The sequence below is a fragment of the Vanellus vanellus genome (assembly GCF_965231255.1).
Source record: "Vanellus vanellus genome assembly, chromosome: 6".
In the NCBI taxonomy this organism is placed as follows: Eukaryota; Metazoa; Chordata; class Aves; order Charadriiformes; family Charadriidae; genus Vanellus; species Vanellus vanellus.
In genome coordinates this window covers 66,197,996-66,214,989 of record NC_138911.1, presented here as the reverse complement: position 1 = coordinate 66,214,989, position 16,994 = coordinate 66,197,996, and the positions used below count along the sequence as shown (strand labels likewise).

The 16,994-nt window shown below is 40.2% G+C and overlaps 1 protein-coding gene across 1 annotated transcript in view; it reads left to right on the top strand.

Annotated features, from left to right (window-relative positions):
• Positions 1 to 16,994, top strand: part of SLC24A4 (solute carrier family 24 member 4) — a gene marked incomplete at its 3' end in the record, with an annotated part of 97,153 nt that overhangs the window by 52,840 nt on the left and 27,319 nt on the right. Inside the window, exons 3-9 of the mRNA XM_082484737.1 lie at positions 5,954 to 6,030; positions 7,059 to 7,133; positions 9,178 to 9,262; positions 13,441 to 13,544; positions 14,244 to 14,318; positions 15,174 to 15,199; positions 15,896 to 15,949. Coding sequence (XP_082340863.1) covers positions 5,954 to 6,030; positions 7,059 to 7,133; positions 9,178 to 9,262; positions 13,441 to 13,544; positions 14,244 to 14,318; positions 15,174 to 15,199; positions 15,896 to 15,949 — 496 coding nt within the window. The remainder of the gene's footprint in view (positions 1 to 5,953; positions 6,031 to 7,058; positions 7,134 to 9,177; positions 9,263 to 13,440; positions 13,545 to 14,243; positions 14,319 to 15,173; positions 15,200 to 15,895; positions 15,950 to 16,994) is intronic.

Here is a 16,994-nt window from a genome sequence, read left to right as displayed (position 1 = left end):
TTATCCCATTCATTGCAACTCAGCCAATACAGGACCCCTGCATTCAGGGAGATGTGGTTGGTAGAAGTGATGATTTTCTGACTTTCACTCAAGTCTTACAACAGATTGTATTACTACAGAATTATAAATTAGTGTAAGTTGCAGTACTGTGAAGGCTGTTCCAAGTTCAACTCTCCGTGCACAAACTGTTGACATTTCACTGCTGACACCAGGTAAGGATGCATGCATTTGCTTGACAGGTATAAAGAAGCGCATTCCTGCACACAGTGATGAGTTCGTTTGCTGTCACTGAGGCACAAATAAGTGTACATGAACGCAAGACCAGGCCTTAGGAAGATGAGGCTCTGCAATGTGAAAAGGGAATTGCGCATAAGCAGATATACACTAAGTGCAGAGGTGCCTAAAGCTGTTTGCAGTGCTTAAAGACACAAATTTGAAATATTCAAGCTGGCTTGTGAATAGGATTATAGAGGGAGTAAAAGTGGAATTACGTGATTCTGTCTTCCGTCTGTTCTTCTTCTCCCTGTACCTCTGCCCTGGGTGAGTCTGATGATCAACAACCCCTGAATTCCAGGGCGAAGGGGTGGGTATCACAGTCTGTAGATGTAACATGTCCTGAAGGGACAAAGGAACAAAGGCAGAGGAAGAACATGCAGGCATTAAAAGGAGAAGTGGGCTTCTGCGTACATCATTTGCTTAACCCTCTTCCTGCAAAGGCAGAGTGGAGCCGATTGCGTCTGTCCTTTCAAACAGCTACAGCTCCCTTCTCCCTATGAAGAGACATTAACAGGCTTGAATGCTTAGCAGGTATTAAGAGTTGGCATGTCTGTTGCCTCTGTGAGTAAATCAACTGCTGATAAGGTGAAGAAATCACATGTTGAGACAGGTTATAAAACCACAGATCCACGTGGTTGTTGAGATGTTCTGTCAGGCTTAGGAGATTTTGAAACTCAACTGCGTTGGCAGTCTGCCTGTCACAGTATGGATAGGGCATATGGGAACAATGCTCTGATGGTACCCAGAAGTAATCCGGTAACAGCCTAAGTCCAGGGAGGTGTCACTGGCGTGCCTGGGTTACCCTGGCTGCTGCATCCCCGATCTTCACTCTGGAGCCATGCAGAGAGCTTAAGCTGTGCAGCTGCTATTATATTCTGTTCTGAGGCATGCTATTTGCATGCCTTGTGTAGCTCTTTAGCCACAGACAGCTCAGCCAGAGCTTTTTATCAAAGATGAATCATCCTTTCTGTCATGGCATAGTCACGGATTTTTTTGTTTCCGTCACTCAGGAAAAAAGGTGGTGGTGTCCCCTCCGAGTCGTGGCTGGATAAGCTGCTTTTGTTTCGCAGCTGATTTCATGACTGGGGAGAGGGAACGAGCTGCAGAAGGATGACAGTTCCAATGTAGACTTGGCTTTCTTGGTGCCCTCCCTTCCCCCTCAAAAAGTCTGTGCTTGATAAGATGAGCTGCAGGAGCCATGGGTTTGCAACAGTACCAGCAGGATAAATATTTCTGTTTCTAGCTGATTTTAAGATGATTGGTATATGTTCCTCTCCTTTTTTTGGCAAAGGTTAGCCCCATTAGATGTACTGCTCTTCATTTCATCTTCTTCCATCTGTTCTCTCTCTTTTCAGTACAAACCGAGGAGACGTGGCTCCCACTCGGGCTGCCAGCTAGCTCTGTCTCCCATACACCAGAAAATATCTCTGTGTGAAGCAGAGCAGTGCCCTGCTGCACGCACACATCAGATTGTACTGTGAGGGCACACGGTGCTTTCTCAAACTCCGTGATGATGTCCTGTCCCCTCGGTCAGTTCACACAGATGAAGGAGTGCCACTGTCCCCCTCAGTTAAGTGACGTTGATTCTCAGGCCTGAGCTAGGAGCCTTGGGAATCCAAACAGCCTTTTCCTCAGCAACCAGGTTATCGTTGCAGTACGTAAGAAAAACAAATCTTTGTTTAAAATATTAAACCATGATACAGTGAGTAAATAAGGAACGGTGCCTGTAGATAAGGTATACAGAATTTATAGATGACAGTTATACAAGACCTATGATTGCCTGGATAATAAAACCATAAAGACAGCAAATGCTTATATTGAAAAACTCCAAACTTTACCTTGAAACTCACTGCCAGGTGCCCATTTCATTAAGGAAAAAAAATCTTCCTTACCAAGCTCCAGAGCCTTCTTCATTTCCCTGACTTAAAGATGATTTTGTAGTGTCTTTGTGTGGGAACAATTGCTATGCCGTGAATTCTGTGTAGAGGAGCATTATCTTGGAGAAAAGTGGTCCTCATGTTAATTCGTTTAAAATTACCTCTGCCGATATTTATTACAAGTAGTTATTTATTAGAAATACTACATCACCAGACTACATGTGAAGCAAGATGGCTTGCAGTGAAGCTGGTTTGCTTTTGCTTGGTTATCAGATCCCTGGCTTCTATCTTCTGGCTCTTACTTTTAACATCTTCTGGCCTCCCGATTTCCTATTTAGTATTAACTTTGAATAAGTAAAGTCACATTAGAAAGATTAGAAAGTGATTTTTATCCATGCTTCTTGAAACTTCAGTTTATTCTGACTTAAGCGTTTTTAATGTTATAATGTGAAATATTTTTCAGTCAATTGAATGGGATTACCGGGTAAGTAATAGCTTCCCAGATGACACGTCCATTTTGCTAAGTTATGGGGCAGGGGTATATTCCCTCTCCATACGGTGGCAGTGAGGGGGATGGTGCTCCTGGCACAAGCACCTGTGATGGGAGCTGCAAACCTTTGCATTAGAGTATGTGAAAGGATGTAGCCCACGTGCAGGATGACCTTATCATTGCTGGAGACTCAGGCCAAGGCTCTGGTCTCGGCTCTCCTAGCGCGTTGCTGGAATACATGTATTCTCACAGCCACGGCTTGGATGGAGGAGGCAGACGAGAAATGAGGGATGCGATAAGAAAAATAGTATACATGTCCTAAATTTATCCGTGTGGGCATGGTATTTTAGCCAGTGATGCGAGAACACTCATAACGTGTAAGATGCCAGCAGCTGTACCTCTGGGTCTGTTCTTCCAAAGAAGTCTGTCTCCTTAATGCTTTTTAAGTTATTAATCATTTTAGTTAATATTAATTGTTAATTGGGAGAATTTATTTAAAACCACATGCTTTGCGTGCTGATTAATTTTTTTGACGTACTTTATTTCATGGGGTAGGGAATAAGCCCTCTGAGAAATTTTGTGTTTGGCAGCTAGCTTAACTGATGAGAAGTTCTTAAATTTGATGGTATTCCAATATGATTCCAGAAGTGTCTTCATCCCTGATTGCTACATGGGGGGAACAATATTACCGTATTTACTGTATTACTTATTACTGTATATAGCGGTATATTGCTACGGGGAACCTGCTTGGCTGTTACATGCATATAAGGTTCTGTTGGCATCTTAAAAGCTTTATGTGTAGATGAAAGCATTGCAGATTGCTGCGTCTTGATGGATAGTTTGTGGTTTATCCTGCACAATGTCAACTCTAAATACACAGTGTCTCAAAACTACAGTATATTTCTACTATCCTTTTCCTTGTTTGAGAGTAACAGTTATGAAAACCAAAGAGAAAGGAAGATGTTTTATTCACATATTTTGATTTTAGAAGTACTTGAATTTGTCTGGCTCAATAGGCAGATGTCTTTTTTTTTTTTTTTTTTTTTACAGTGTGGTTTGCATTTATATAGCAATGCTATTTCCTCGGACTGTTTCATAAGGTCACAAATCTCTTTGCAGTGCAAATCATGGCCCTTGAAGACTGTGGAGTTCTATAGCAACCCAGACCCACTTTCTTGAAGCTAGTCCTGCTAAACACTGCTGTGCTGATGGTCTTTAGACACTGAAGTGCTCTGCATGCCCTTGAATGGTGTTCCATAATTCAATGAGTGATTGGGTATTACTGTGCTATTGTGCTGATGGATTTATATATTTATATCCCCTATTGCTTTCATTTTTCCTGGTGATTACAGAAGAAGGACCAGGAGTTAGAACCTAGGCGTAGGAAATCACATTCAGGAGTACCTAAGCAAAATTTGATATAGATTTATATAGCTTTTGTTGTCTGAGATTTTAAAGAAAAGATGCACCTGTATCTTGGGAAAGCTCTATTCAGCATACCAAGTGCCGATATTGGTTCCAGTCAGATTACAACAGTAAGATGTTGTAACAGAAAAGCCTAATGAAAATCAGTAAAGGAATCGCAGCCAGTCATTGGTAATGAACTTTTATTTTATTCTAAATATTTTATAGACTTTTCGTAGTTTTAAACAAAACTATAATGGCTTTCAAGTATTAGGTTGGAGGATTTGGAGAGATTTCATAAAATGGTAACTTTGACTTTTGGAAGGAAGGTGTGATTTATATATATAAGGTTTTAAATACTGCCCGCTGCCAGTATATTAATTCAAAAATAATACATTTATGGTAGTGGGCACTAAGGAAAAAACAGAGATATGGGATCTTCAACTTTGCATGGAGACACTGTTCAGGTTTTTGTCAAACTAGACACATGCAGCCTATGTAGGTGTGTGTAGTACAGATGAGAAGAGGCATTTTTGTATTTATATAAAACTCAAAGACTGAGGAGATGAGAAGTCATTCAGGTCTTTGAAACTAGATTATCCTCTCACTGCAGATAAGATTTTCGAGTGTGTTTGGTGATTACAGGTAATGCAAATTTAAGATACTCTAAAAAGTGTAATCTTCAAAGAGTTACAGTGCAACAATAAGGCTGAAAATAAGCCTGAAAATAAGGCTAGTTTAGAGTGTTTGAAGTTTAGTAGCTCAAAACATCAACCATACCTCAAGATCTTGCTTTCTGTGTTCATGGTTATTGTTTGCAGAATTATATTGAGAGATTGAGAAAATATGCTATTGAAATTGAAAACGGAACAGCATAAATATCATATATTGTGCTCTTAAGCGTTTCTTTAAACTGGCGGGCTTGGATATGGGGAAGATGATAATGTATTCCTTCTGTTTCTTTCTCTGAGTTTCAGTATATTATGGTAAGTTCAAAAGAACCTTCTGGAGCTTATCTTGTTGTCAACCTACATCTACAACTCCTTGCGGAAAGGAACGTCTCTTTCTGAATAATAATTTAATGACTCCAATGCATTTGGATTCCAGTGGCTGAAATAATTTTCACCCTTAAACTTCCCAGACTCCTGTCTGAGGCACCGTAGATCTCTATCCCTGCCTGTCTTGTCAATCTGGATGGTTTTTATTTCATATATTTCTTCAGGCCTGTGATTTAGTTGCTGTCTTTGTCTCCACCATCGGGAATCTTTTTTTCACTCCGTTGCCTTTGTGTGGAACATAGATCCTCTAACTGAGCTCCACACAACTTCGCAGTCACCCAGAAATAATCCCAAAACTCATGTCTTTGCACATTCCTATCATCCACCTACCATTTCTGTCTCATTCCTTCCTTCACCAGATTACACTTTCTGGAGAAAGTACTTGGAATTGCTTTAATCTTTGTGAAGCAATTTGGAAGATTGTGGAGCCCTATAAAAGTTTGCAGTTAAGAACCTGATGGAAGGTTACGACCATTGCGTAATTTTTCAGGCAAGACACACTTAAAGCCAGGAAGATTATTTCAGGATGAATTTTTGTGCCTGTACCTATCACTTTGGAGGTATATTTAGAGGAGACAATAGTAAAAATAAGGCATTAAGAACGTGAAACTCATAGTACATTGGAGATTGGTTGAAGTCACTGGAATGATGATAATTAATAACACCTAAGTATCAGTTCTCTGTTCTACAGAGCAGAAAAGAGATTCTGAGGTGGCAAGCCTTAATGTAATTAATTGGAAGATACACTTAGGTTTGATCATATATATCTACAGATGCATCCGTATTTTTCAGTCTTCCGTTTATACATGCCGTAAAATTTTTCTTAAAAAAGTACATTTCTCTTTCAGCCATTAATGAATTTCCTGAAGATGTGTTTACAAATAAAGAACGGCAGCAAGGAGGGGTTCTGCTTCATATCATTGCCGTAAGTTTTCCTCTACTGTGCTTCATTTTTGTTTTCCTTTTATTTGTCTTGTAAGACGTTAATCATCTTAGTGGTCTTACTAAATAGAGCTCTGTATATATCGACATGTTTCTAATACTTTGATTTCAGTATTTCTGATATGTCCAGATAGGTATAAATGTTCAAAAGGTAACTGGCTGTATGGATCACAGACTTGTATTTGTTTCTATTTCATCTTGCATAAACAGGATTTGGGATTCCTTTGTAGATAACATCAACGATGGTGTGGAAGATTCTTGATTCTCTTTCTTTCCTATTGTGCCCCTATGCAAAAGATGCAGTTGTAATTAAAAAAAAAAAAAGCCTGAAGAAATATAGAAAATGTCATGGGGAGTTTTATATTTTATTGTAGAAAAAACCAAAACGAGTAAGGCCTGCAGGCTCCAGTTTTCGATTGCCAGCTCAGGGAAAGTAAAGAAAAAGAGAGTCGTGTTTCATGGACAACAGCAGGATTATGCCCAGTGCCTGAGCACAGCGCATAAAGCCACAAAAGACAGTGGGAGAATCACACGTATGCAGGGAACCAGCATCATTCCTGAGAGGTTTGGTGCAGTGAGCCGTGGTCAGGGTCTGCTTATTTCCAGGTGTGATTATTTCTTAAGTATTGTTAATCAACATGGTGTTACTTCCTATTTAATTACTTGGTCCAATAATTAATTGAAAATATAGATGATGACTACATAACTTTGTAAGCCTTGCCTGTTTATTTCTTTCATATGAAGTTTGTTGTGGCGCCCTGTTCTGTCAAACTGTGCTGCATTTTGTATTCTAGGGTCCTGCAAACATTCTTGTCCTAAACTTAATCTTACATTCAAGAATCTTATTTTTATGCCATATATTGATCAGCAGAGGGATTTTTATTTGGAATGGAATAAAAAAATGAAGCTGTATATTTCCACTAGTCTGAATAAATAAAATATTGCCTTCTTTCTTCTTTCCATGTAGGGGAAAAATCTGAAGTATTTCCTGAATTTATTTTTTTTTTACAGGCTCTTTATATGTTCTATGCTTTGGCTATAGTATGTGATGACTTCTTTGTTCCATCCTTAGAGAAAATTTGTGAGGTATGTTAAAGAACTTTATTCCTTTTTTGGAAATTTATTTAGAGAGTATTATAGAATCAAATATTTTGTGCCATCGTTGTTTGGAGTTCATTCCTGTCACCTTTTTGGCCTCAGTCCTTTTCAAATGATTTGAGCTTTCCTTCAAAAAATGACCCTGTGGTCAGGGCATGTTGGTGCCCCTGGCTACACTCAAGAAAAAAAAAATGAAAGATGTAATCAGATCAGATGACAAAACCCAGTCTTAAATACCTGAGGCACATAGCTAGGGTGGATATGACATATGGATGCGTTGGGTTTATTATTGTACTCCCAGTTTAAAAAGTCACTTGCGAAAAGAAATCATACATAAATAAATTAATGTGTTGGCTATGCAGATTTTATTATGCATCTGCCACTGTATCAGCAAGGAGAAAGCAAGCGTATGTGGTCCTAGCATAAAGTAGAGAAAAGGGAGAATGCATGAGAAAAGTGTGTAACTTGGTTTGATATAGAAGGAGAATACCTATTTTATAGGCAAAAAATAGTAAATAAATGCAATTCCTTTACACAGTTGCATATAGGATTCACATTAAGCGAATTGATCAGGACAGGGTAGAATTTATACCTGGCATGTAAATGTTGTGCTTGTTAAGGCTTGGGTGAACTACTACAAAATGAATCCAAATACAAAACCGGATTTTAATTCCTTTTTGAGGGCAAAATGAAAATCTCATCTCCTTTGGTTTTTAACAAAAACGTGTGTGACCATTTTCTGGAAAACTACTGTAGCTAGTTAAAAAGTCTATTTTCCTATGGATATATGTACTAAATCCCTATTAGTGTTGTACAAGCTGTGTACTTAGACTTATCAATAGAAGAACAAATAAAAGAATAAGGGAGGTGGCCAAAAATAGTAAAATCCTCAATAGGGATCTTTTCTTTCCCTTTTCACGTATTCTGTCTTCAGCATGCACCTTATACACCATGTTTAAGTTGTACCAGTTGGGTTGTACCAATTAAGTTGTCACAGATCCTTCATAAAATCTTTGCTTCTTGTCTGATGTTCAGTTGAACATTAAAACAGCCAGGAAGAATTCAGATAGCACACTTAAGTTTGAGCTCCTGCAACAGTATGATTGGCAGTAAATCAAATGGTACAATAAGGGCTTGTGTTTATATTTTGTCAAGTGCTGTAGGATGCCATTTTCAGCAGCTCAAAGTGTTGCATACTGCCTGAAAAATACAGGATTTCTGTGCTGGTCCTTCTGTCACTAATCGCTTTTCTGTCCTTGGAAGAAAAATAAGGTACTAAAGATGAGTCTAGAGACTCTCAAAAAGGAAAAAGCTCCTCCATAAAACCTTCTTTATAGTTCAAGGGAAAGATCTTCAGACAGTATTAAATTGATGCAGCTGACTTGTGGAACTACACATGTTTCTGCTGGTCTGAGAACTTAGAAGTTATCTATATCCTATTAAAGCTTAAGAGGCACTGCCATAAAAATAGATCTGTATACAGTACACAGGCTTCTCTGTGTCTAATTGGACTAATTTTGTCTGTGTCAGTGGACTCACTTTTGATTAACACAGTTGTAAAGTGAAGCCAGAATCAGGCCTGCTGTTTGTAAGATTTATTCAGAGGTTACATTTTTCTCTTACGGATTTTTATTTTCAAATTTTATCAGCCTCAAGAATTGCCCTTAATTCTTGAATGGTTGTGTTTAGAGTTCCAAAAGTAAACTAATGAAAATAATTTGAGATGTTTACAATCTTGCTGAACCTGTGGAGATGCTTTTCTCTAATCAGCTACAGGTAAGCCGCAACTGGCTATTCAGTTATATATAAGTAGGTAATTTTATCTGACACTTCACTGAGTTAGGGTATAAACGTTTGACTTGCCCAAAGTGTATTTACCTTCTCAGAAGGCAGTGTCTAATTTTGTGTCATACTGACTGTTCATCCTTTAACAGCACTGTGGCCAGAAAATGAAGAGATTCTATCTTAGCAACTGTAGAACTGTGCAATGTAAATACAGTAGCAGTGCTAATTACCACTGCTTTTCTTCCAGAAACTACATTTGAGTGAAGATGTTGCTGGAGCCACATTCATGGCAGCAGGGAGCTCCACTCCAGAACTGTTTGCATCTGTTATAGGTATGGAGCCCACACACTAGCTTTTATGAGATCTGCTGTTAAAAAATCAGCAGCAGATCAAGCAGAGCTATCCAAAAGTGCTACCATTCTTCTGCCAATTTATAATCAGCAATTGCAGCTGTCAGCTAGTTTGTGGTTCATGGTATAATTAACTACTCAAAATATCTCATGAAACTGTGAATCTTCTCTCAAAACACAGAGAGGAATCGCTGATTCTGAACATGGGAAGTAAAAGAAGAGATTTATTGCAGTCCCCTGAGAGACGATTTGAGATATTTGATGCCTCTTTCGCTTCTTTCTTCACAAATAAAGGAACTTAATTTTAGCAATGAAGTAGGAGAACAGGGAACATGGGAAAAGAACAAATTAATGTATAGATAAGTCAGGTCTGTTAAAGCCAGAAGGACATGGTATACATTACTTACAGAATAATTTGACGTAATCTCTGAAATATTAAAGATTATTGTTGTAGAGAGGAGGTCTAAATGGCAAAAGTAGTACCTATTAAGATTCATAGAATCATAGAATCTTAGAATAGTTTGGATCGGAAGGGACCTTTAAAGGTCATCTAGTTCAACCCCCTGCAGTAAGCAGGGACACCTTCAACTAGATCCAGTTGCTCAGAGCCCCGTCCAACCTGACCTTGAATGTTTCCAGGAATAGAGCGTTTACCACCTCTCTGGGCAACCTGTTCCACTGTTTTACCACTCTCATCGTAAAAAAATTCTTTGTTATATCTAGTCTAAATCTTTCCTCTTTTAGTTTAAAGCCATCACCTCTTGTCCTATCGCAACAGGCCTTATTAAAGAGGGCCATCTTTCTTATAAGCCCTCTTCAAGAATTGAAAATCCTCAATAAGGTGTCCCCGAAGCCTTCTCTTCTCCAGGCTAACCAACCTCAGCTCTCTCAGCCAGTCTTCATAGGAGAGGTGCTCCAGCCCTCTGATCATCTTTGTTGCCCTCTTCTGGACCCACTCCAACAGTTCTTTCCTATGCTGAGGGCTCCAGGGTTGGATGCAGTATTCCAGCTGGGGTCTCACCAGAGTGGAGCAGAGGGGCTGAATCCCTTCCCTCGTCCTGCTGGCCATGCTGCTTTTGATGCAGTCCAGGATATGGTTGGCTTACTGGGCTGCAAGCAGACATTGCCAGCTCACGTTGAGCTTCTCATCAACCAACACCTCCAAGTCTTTCTCCTCAGGGCTACTCTCAATGCCTTCATCCCCCAGCCTGTATTTGCACTTGGGATTGCCCCAACCCATGTGTAGGACCTTGCACTTGGCCTTGTTGAACCTCATGAGGTTCACACAGGCCCACTTCTCAAGCCTGTCCAGGTCCCTCTGTCTCGCATCCCTTCCCTCCAGCCTGTTGACCATTCTACACAGCTTAGTGTCATTGGCAAACTTGCTAAGGGTGCACTCAATCCCAACATCTATGTCACTAACAAAGATGTTAAACAGCACACATCCCAATACTGACCCTTGAGGAATGCCACTTGTCACTGGTCTCCAGCTGGACATCGAGCCGTTGACTGCTACCCTCTGATTGCACCCATCCAACCAATTCCTCATCCACTGAACAGTCCACCCATCAAATCCATATCTCTCCAGTTTAGACAGAAGGATGTTGTGGGTGACTGTGTCAAAGGCCTTAGAGAAGTCTGGGTTGATGACATCTGTAGCTCTTCCCTTGTTCACTGATGTAGTCACTCCATCATAGAAGGTCACTAGATTGGTCAGGCAGGACTTGCCCTTGGTGAAGCCATGCTGGCTGTCTTGAATCACCTCCCTGTCCTCCATGTGCCTTAGCATAGCTTCTAGGAGGAACTCTTCCATGATATTCCCAGGCACAGGGGTGAGGCTGACAGGTCTGTAGTTTCCAGGATCCTCCTTTCTACCCTTTTAAAAATTGGGTGCAATGTTTCCCTTTTCTTTTAGCCACCAGGGGCTTCACCTGACTGCCATGACTTTTCAAATATCATGGAGAGTGGCTTGGCAATTACATCAGCCAATTCCCTCAGGACTTGGGGATGCATCTCCTCAACTCTCATAGACTTCTGTATGTTCAGGTTCCTCAGGTGGTGACGAACCTGATCTTCTCTTACAGTGGGAGGGACTTTTCTCCCCCAGTCCCTGCCTTGTGGCCCATCCACTTGAGAGGTGTGGGAAGAGAGTTTGCCAGTGAAGACCAACACAAAAAAGTTGTTGAGTATGTCAGCTTTCTCCTCATCCGTTGTTACCATTTTGCCAATCTTGCTCATTGGGGGCTACACTTTCTTTGACCTTCCTTTCCTGGCTGACGTGCCTGTAGAAGCCCTTCTTATTAATCTTTGCATCCCTTGCCAAGTTCAGCTCCAGCTGCACCTTGGCCTTCCTGACACCATCCCTACACAACTGGGCAGCGTCCCTATACTCTTCCCAGGACACCTGTCCCTGCTTTCACTGCCTGTGCATTTACTTCTTGCCCTTTAGTTTGACCAGCAGGTCTTGATGCAGCCATGTTGGTCTCTTGCCCTCCTTTCCTGATTTCGTACACCTGGGGATTGAGAGCTCTTGTGCTCTGTGGAAAGTGTCCTTAAAGATCTGCCAGCCCTGTTCTGCTCCCTTGTCCCTGAGGGCAGTTTCCCAGAGGGTCCTATTGACTAACTCCTTGAAGAGCTGGAATTTTGCTTTCCTAAAACTCAGGGTCCTGACTTTACTTTTCACCTGACCCACATTCCTTAGGACTGTGAACTCCACCAGTGCATGATCACTGCAGTCCAAGCTGCACCAATTAGCTCACCCGCTTTGGTGACCATCAGGTCCACTATCACATCTCCTCTGGTGGGGCTGACTATTAACTGTCTTAAGAAGTTATCTTCAGTGCACTCCAAGAGTCTCCTGGATTGCCTACAGCTCACTGTGCTACTTTTCCAGCAAATGTCAGGATGGTTGAAGTCCCCCAGCAGGACAAGAGCCTGCAAACACAATGCCTCCTGTAGCTGGAGTAAGAAGGCTTGCTAAATAGGCTCTCCTTGATCAGGCAGCCTGTAGTAGACACCAACCACAAGGTTCCCTTTGTCGCCTCAGTCTCTAATTCTCACCCATAGGCTTTCAGCCTGCTTGTCGCTATCCTTCAGAGACAGCTCTTCACACTGTATTCATTTCTTGATGTAGAGGGCAACGCCTCCACCCCTCCTTCCTCACCTGTGCCTTTTGAACAGCCTGTAGGCATTCATAGCCACGCTCCAGTCATGGGATTTGTCCCACGTTTTAGTAATGGCAACTAGGTTGTAGATTTCTAGCAGTACAGTGGCTTAAATTTGATAAAGAAGTCTTCAGTAAAACCTTAGTAGGCTTTCTGCTACTATCCCAACTAATGTTTTTACCAACTTTAGGGAAATACAGTCCAAATGAATGCACTATAACTTCATGTCCAAATTATTATAAGCAGTGAGTGCAAGCGTTTAAGGCTCCCTTTAGTGAAAGATTTAAAGTACAAGTAGATACAGTTCTGTAGTACATTCACGTTGTCTTTGGTTCTGCCTCAGTGCTGCAGGCTACGTTATAAATAATGCCTGGAGGTACGCTCCAGCCATTAATTTTTGTCATTCTGATGCAATTATGTTACAGATCTGAGGCATATGTGGGTTCAGTAAAAAGTTGGTATTAGAACAGGTTAATTCTGAATCCTGTTGTCTGTCTGAGTCAGAGGGCAAACGTTACTGCACCCAAAGCAGCTACCAGTTTTTGAGGGAAGAATCTCTTACTCTCATAAGACATTGCAAGGAAGAACACACTAAATATTAAACACCTGGGAGAAAGGTTTTTGTGCTTTATTATGCTGTTTGAAATAAATTCCATGCTCCTGATGTGACTGGAGATGTTTTATACTCATTTGAATAGATTACTGTACCACTAACAACCAAGCTGTGAAATACAGGACTTACTGTTGAACTAACTAGCAAAGAAATAATTTACTTTTAATAAATATATATGTGTAGAGATGTTAAGCCAAAAATGGGGGGGCTGCTAGCTAGACTAAAAGCAAAAAATATTCCACAGAGAAGTGAGCATTTATTATGAAACATGTTTTGGTTAAACATTGAAACTATCTCTTGTTCTCAGGTAGTACATGTTCTAAGTAATGGCCTGTGACCTAAAATGAAATGACAGACATAATCATGTTTTGCTCCCTCTACAGGAGTATTTATCACTCATGGAGATGTAGGAGTAGGGACCATTGTCGGTTCAGCAGTTTTCAACATCCTCTGCATTGTTGGTGTCTGTGGATTGTTTGCAGGACAGGTTAGTAAGATACTTATCTTTATGGAGTTCAATTACTTACAATTCAGGGGTTTCCATGAGCAAATATTAAAAAAAAAAAAAGGGAGCATTAAAAAAAAAAAAAAAAAAAGAGCTGGCTTTGTGAAAAATATCAAATGTTGGAAAGACTTTACAAATCATTTACAAATAGGTGTAGTTTCAGCACTCTGCATGTGTAGTATACAGAGGACACTGGTTCCTCTTCATACAATACTGTATTCACAGTCAACTGATCAGTGGCATCTGCTAATCCTTCCTGGTACTGATGGTCATCATAGAATTTAGAACACAAGCATGAGATTTGCTCCATCTACTCACTAGATGGTTAGACTGTGTATCATATTTTTTCAGGTATTAAGTCCAATGTATCCACAAATATAACGAAGTGGGAACCATTGATTTTCTGCAGTACAATGAATTATACTTCACAATTGAAATTATGACCAATTAAAATATCATTACTAAAAAATGTATTTCATTAATGGAAGTTTCTATATGATTTTTAGTACTGGTGGTTATTATCGATCCATTTTCTAACAGACTGATATGTCTCCTGTTAGTATAAAACTGTGATTGGTTCCAGAATCATTGCTAACACACCTAAGTGATTGCAAGATAGAGGCCTTTGTTTTGTCTTTAAAATCACTTATTTTTGTTGGCTGAAGGTGCGGTGTTTTTCAGGTGGTTCATCTCACCCAGTGGTCTGTGTTTCGGGATTCTGCATACTACACGATATCTGTGATCGTACTTATTGTTGTAAGTAGTTCTCTTATCAATTAATGTGTTTCATTGCTTGAATTTTTGGAGGACCAGTCTTCTAACCATTGATATACACTAGTAAACAATTCTTTTCCTAGCTAGTTCTAGTGGCAACTGGAAGTGAGCTCTGCAATACAGTCCAAATATGAAAGCTTCAGAGAACCCCACAGAATACATGTCCATCATGTCTGTCAGCGTCCATTCAGTTTGTACCTACAGTCTGTAAGGTTCTGCGGGGTAGCAGGCTACTCTTAAACAGTGCAGTTAGCGCTCTCTTCTGACCTAGGGGACTGCTCATTGTGGAAATGAAAAATTTTGAGCTGCACCTCTATTTTAAATAGGGTAGGCTGTTTCTTGCTGCTACACAGTGATTTTATTTTGCAGATTCTGGGTAAATTGTTCTAAATAGAGCACAGGTAAGATACAACTAGAGCAGTGTAGTAATTCCTGAATGGATGTAATTACTTGTCTGGTGGCAAGGAGAGGAAGAATCCATTTAGTTTGTTTTGTAATAAATACAGATCACTAGCTGCCCGTTTAGTTACAGGAGTTACATAGGGTGGAGTAAAATGTGTATAACCACTTGGCCTAAGAGCAGAAGTAGAATGGTTGCCTTTCCTGCTACAACTGGTCTAGCTGTTAACAGGACTCAGAGTTAGGTCTCTTCAGAATACATAACTTTGCTGCACAGTCCGTACAGTGAAAGTTCTGGTTAGAAAGGGTCAAAACTTTAGTAGCTTCTAGCTAGATATGACTGATATTTATTAAACAAATAAGGCTGTTTTTCAAGATAGATCAGAGAAACAGTCAATTTATGTGTTTCTTTTCTTTTTTTTTTTTTCCTTCTTCTAGTTCATATATGATGAGAAAATAGAATGGTAAGTTGTGTAAATTATTCCCTGCAGTCCCCTATTTGCCATGAGACTGATCAGTAAATAGAGCTGCAGTGTAATTAGCTTTCATTCTTACACACTGGGAGTATGATCTGGATTTGACACCTAGGAAATCCTGTATATTTTCTTTGGTTATATTTTTTATGATGATCAGGGAAAACTAAAAGAAAAGTTAAGACTTCGGAAACATTGACAAAGTAAATAGGCTGTTATGTAAGGCCTGAAGACTCATACGTGCGGAGAGGGTAACCAAAGTTCTGCTGCTCTGAATCTGGCTGTTAACATTTCTGGGGGTGCAGGTGTCCCACAGAACAATCCAAGGTGGGATCCTAGTGGAAGATCATAAGCATCTTCTAAAAGAGTCCTCTCAGGGTGCCTGGCCTGTGCTTCAGCACTGAAATGACAAAAGGCCTTGGCATTATGACCCTCAGAAGGTAGCTGTGGTTTCAGTCTGCATAGCACATTTCTGAAATATATGTATTACATTTTATTTGCATGTTTATTGGAACATGAGAGTCTGCTTCCCTCCCATTCTGCTGAGACACCATCTAATCTTAATGATGTGAATCCTGTGTACACAAATGGGACTGGTACTAGATATTTAATGTGCACTCCTACAGAAAACTTATAAAGCATACAGCTGTTTGAATGGTCTTTTAATACTTTTTTTGTCTCTTTGAGGTGGGAAAGCCTTGTACTCATCATTATGTATTCATTCTACATACTTATCATGAAGTAAGTGCTTTTCTCCTCCGTATGCCCTTTAGGTGTTAATTGACCGTCATTCTTTTGGTGTGGTTTTGTCCTTGGCCTTCCTGCTGAGGACAATTCAGCCAGTCATGTTTCTGTGTAAGATCCCTTGCTTTTTTATGCTTAATCAGTTCGCTCTAAATTTGTGCTCAGTCATCAGCAAATATTTTCATACATCTTTTTCATAGTGCACTGAGCTAAAGTAGATTTCAGAAATAGTTGAGAGAAAATGTCATTTGTACAAAGATATATGAAAAAGTCCACTGGGTACTCTGGATTGTAAGCACACAGCATGTCAGTTATTACACATATTTTGTAATCTCTGGAGAGCAAGGTCAAGGACCATTAGACAGACTACTAAGCATGTATTGATCTTCAGACCATGTCATACCAGATTGTATACTGACATCCGTCTTCTGTAGTGTCACCGCCTCTGACTTTTACAGCTAGGGTCTGTGAGTTCACCCTTCTACTGCAAGCTGCTTAGACTTACCCCTTGGTGCCCTCCCCTCAAAAATTACCTTTTTTGGAACTTCAGCCTCCCTTTTCTCCTACATCAGGTCTTAGGAGAGTTCATCGACAACCCTCTTAGATCACACCCTAGTGCTAAAATAGATGCATTCTTTCTTTAGAAGGGCGTGGTCAACAGTCCCAAAAATACTCAATTACCTGCCACGGGGGACACAGTACTGAGAGAAACAGTGAGGTGAATTCAAGCTGATGCAGGAGGAGAGAAGCCATTGTACAGTGAATGTCCTGGCTCCAAAATCTGCAGCTCCAGTGTTTTACCTTCACTAAATGGGCTCTAGTGTCCTTCTGCAATTTGCTGTATCTCATAAGATAGGTGCAGCCCTTGCTTTCCCATCAGCTTGCCACTGAATTGGATGGTCCTTTCTCTTAACTTCCTGTCGGTTGTCGGAGAACATGCATCTAGGCTTTACTGCTCACCTGCATAAGTTGTTCTCAGACACTTAAAAGTTTGATGAGGAAATGCAACAATCCAACATTTTCAGACCTTTCCTTTGCACTT